Source organism: Austrofundulus limnaeus, unplaced genomic scaffold (assembly GCF_001266775.1).
Source record: "Austrofundulus limnaeus strain Quisiro unplaced genomic scaffold, Austrofundulus_limnaeus-1.0 Scaffold1325, whole genome shotgun sequence".
Taxonomy (NCBI): Eukaryota; Metazoa; Chordata; class Actinopteri; order Cyprinodontiformes; family Rivulidae; genus Austrofundulus; species Austrofundulus limnaeus.
In genome coordinates, this window is record NW_013953727.1 from 1 (window position 1) to 1786 (window position 1786).

Consider the following 1786-nt stretch of genomic DNA (forward strand, 5'->3'; position numbering starts at 1 on the left):
CACACACACACACACACACACACACACACACACACACACACACACACACACACACACATAAACATATCAGTCCACACACTCTTCGCTTTGAACTGATGAACACTGATGAGAACCAGAAGCCGAGAAGATACTGTACTGGGAAAGCAACTGTGCATGTGTGTGTGTGTGTGTGTGTGTGCGTGCGTGCGGTAATGATTCTTCATGTTTGCTCTTTCTCACCGACATTAAAAAAGAAAAGAAAAGAAAAATCGTCGTTTTCCATCTTAGCTTGCTATTTGTGTGTGTGTGTGTCTTAATGCAGATTCCGTGTTTGGGAACATGGCATCAAGATGTTTTTTAGCTTCTGCATAAGTACTTCCCAGTATGTGCAAACTATTATCTCACTTCAGTGGATAATTAGATATTGCTTAAGTCCTGCAGTGATTGGAATCAGACAGTTGTGTGTGTGCGTGTGTGTTGCAGCGATCCACAGTGAGTGTCAGGCCGGCTGGTTGTGTTTAGAAGTGGAGCCACTCCACTCAGCCTGAGTGTCTCCCTACTGGAATGCTGTGAGTCCAGGAGGGGAGGTGCTCTGGGAGACGTGTGTGTCTGTTTGTGTGTGTGGTTGACAGCTGACTTCCAGATGTGTGCAGGGAGTCTGTTTTGCATCACAGGCTTCCCCCTTTTTTCCCTTTCACTCCGCTTTTGTTGCTTTACTGTCCCGGGCAACTTTTATGTCTTATTTTCTTGCACAGTAAACATCACGTCACTCTTGTCGCATTTTAAATAAAGCAGTTGCCTTTTTAAAGAGTTTTAGGTGACGGTTCTGTAGGAACAAAGTTCATACCAGACTGTTCTCAATGAAGAGGTTATTTAAAAGTAAATGTCACTTGTGACTTCTTCTCCATCCAGAGGAATGTTAATCACATCGGTCCGCTCTCTGTGTGGTGTGTGTTTTAATCAGGCACTAATGGGGGCTACCGTGAGGAGCCGGTGGACCACAGACTTACTGACAGAGAGTGGGCTGATGAATGGAGGCATCTGGATCATGTAAGTCCACTGACAGGCACCACTAGTGCTAATGGTTTGTGATAGAGAAGGAATGTAATTTGTTTTACTACTGGGGTCTTTAGCGGGAGGGTTTCAGCTTTTCACAGCTTGAAGGTAATGATAAATGGCATCTCTTCCTGACGAAACATCCTAAGTGTGTGATTTGTAAATGTTTTTTTTTAAATAAATAGTTACATGTGATGTAATGAGTGGAGTGAAGCCTATTTTTTTTTTTCCAATCTGTAAATGCTCGTCTTTGCCTTGTAGGTGTTGAACTGCATTGTGGACATGGTGGAAAAAACACGAAGGTCGGTGAGCGTGCTCAGACGATGCCAGGAGGCAGACAGGGAGGAGCTGAACTACTGGAGACGCCGTTCAAGTGAGCAGGAAGACCCACGCAAAGGAGGCTCCGGCTCGGCTCCGTTTTCCAAGACGCACAGCCCCCCCACGGCAGAGTCGGGTGTGTGCCTTTTTACGTTTAATAAACTTGTGCGTGTCGTATGAGGGGGGAAAAGCATTTTGTTGTCTTCTCGCTTGTTGTTTCCGTAGCCCCAATGTCTGCTGCGCAGTGATTTGTGCGTAACACTGAACATTAACTCGAACCAGAACAGAGTTTCTGCTCCTTACTCGTGACACCATCTAGTGGCCATGATTGGAATTGCACCTGTAAAGTCACATGTCGGTGTGTTAGAGAGTCCTTCCACAGTTAGTCCCCCAGTCTGCTGTGTACTGGCACTGTTCTCGCTGTGTGCCAGCC

The 1786-nt window shown here is 46.0% G+C and overlaps 1 protein-coding gene across 1 annotated transcript; it reads left to right on the top strand.

Moving 5' to 3' along the window:
• Positions 1 to 943: 943 nt before the first annotated feature.
• LOC106534977 (protein CBFA2T2) lies at positions 944 to 1489 on the top strand (the record flags this gene model as incomplete). Its single annotated transcript, XM_014031808.1, is given in 2 exon segments — positions 944 to 1029; positions 1297 to 1489. A coding segment is annotated over 1 exon segment (172 nt), but the record flags the coding sequence as incomplete, so codon positions are not given.
• Positions 1490 to 1786: the final 297 nt, after the last annotated feature.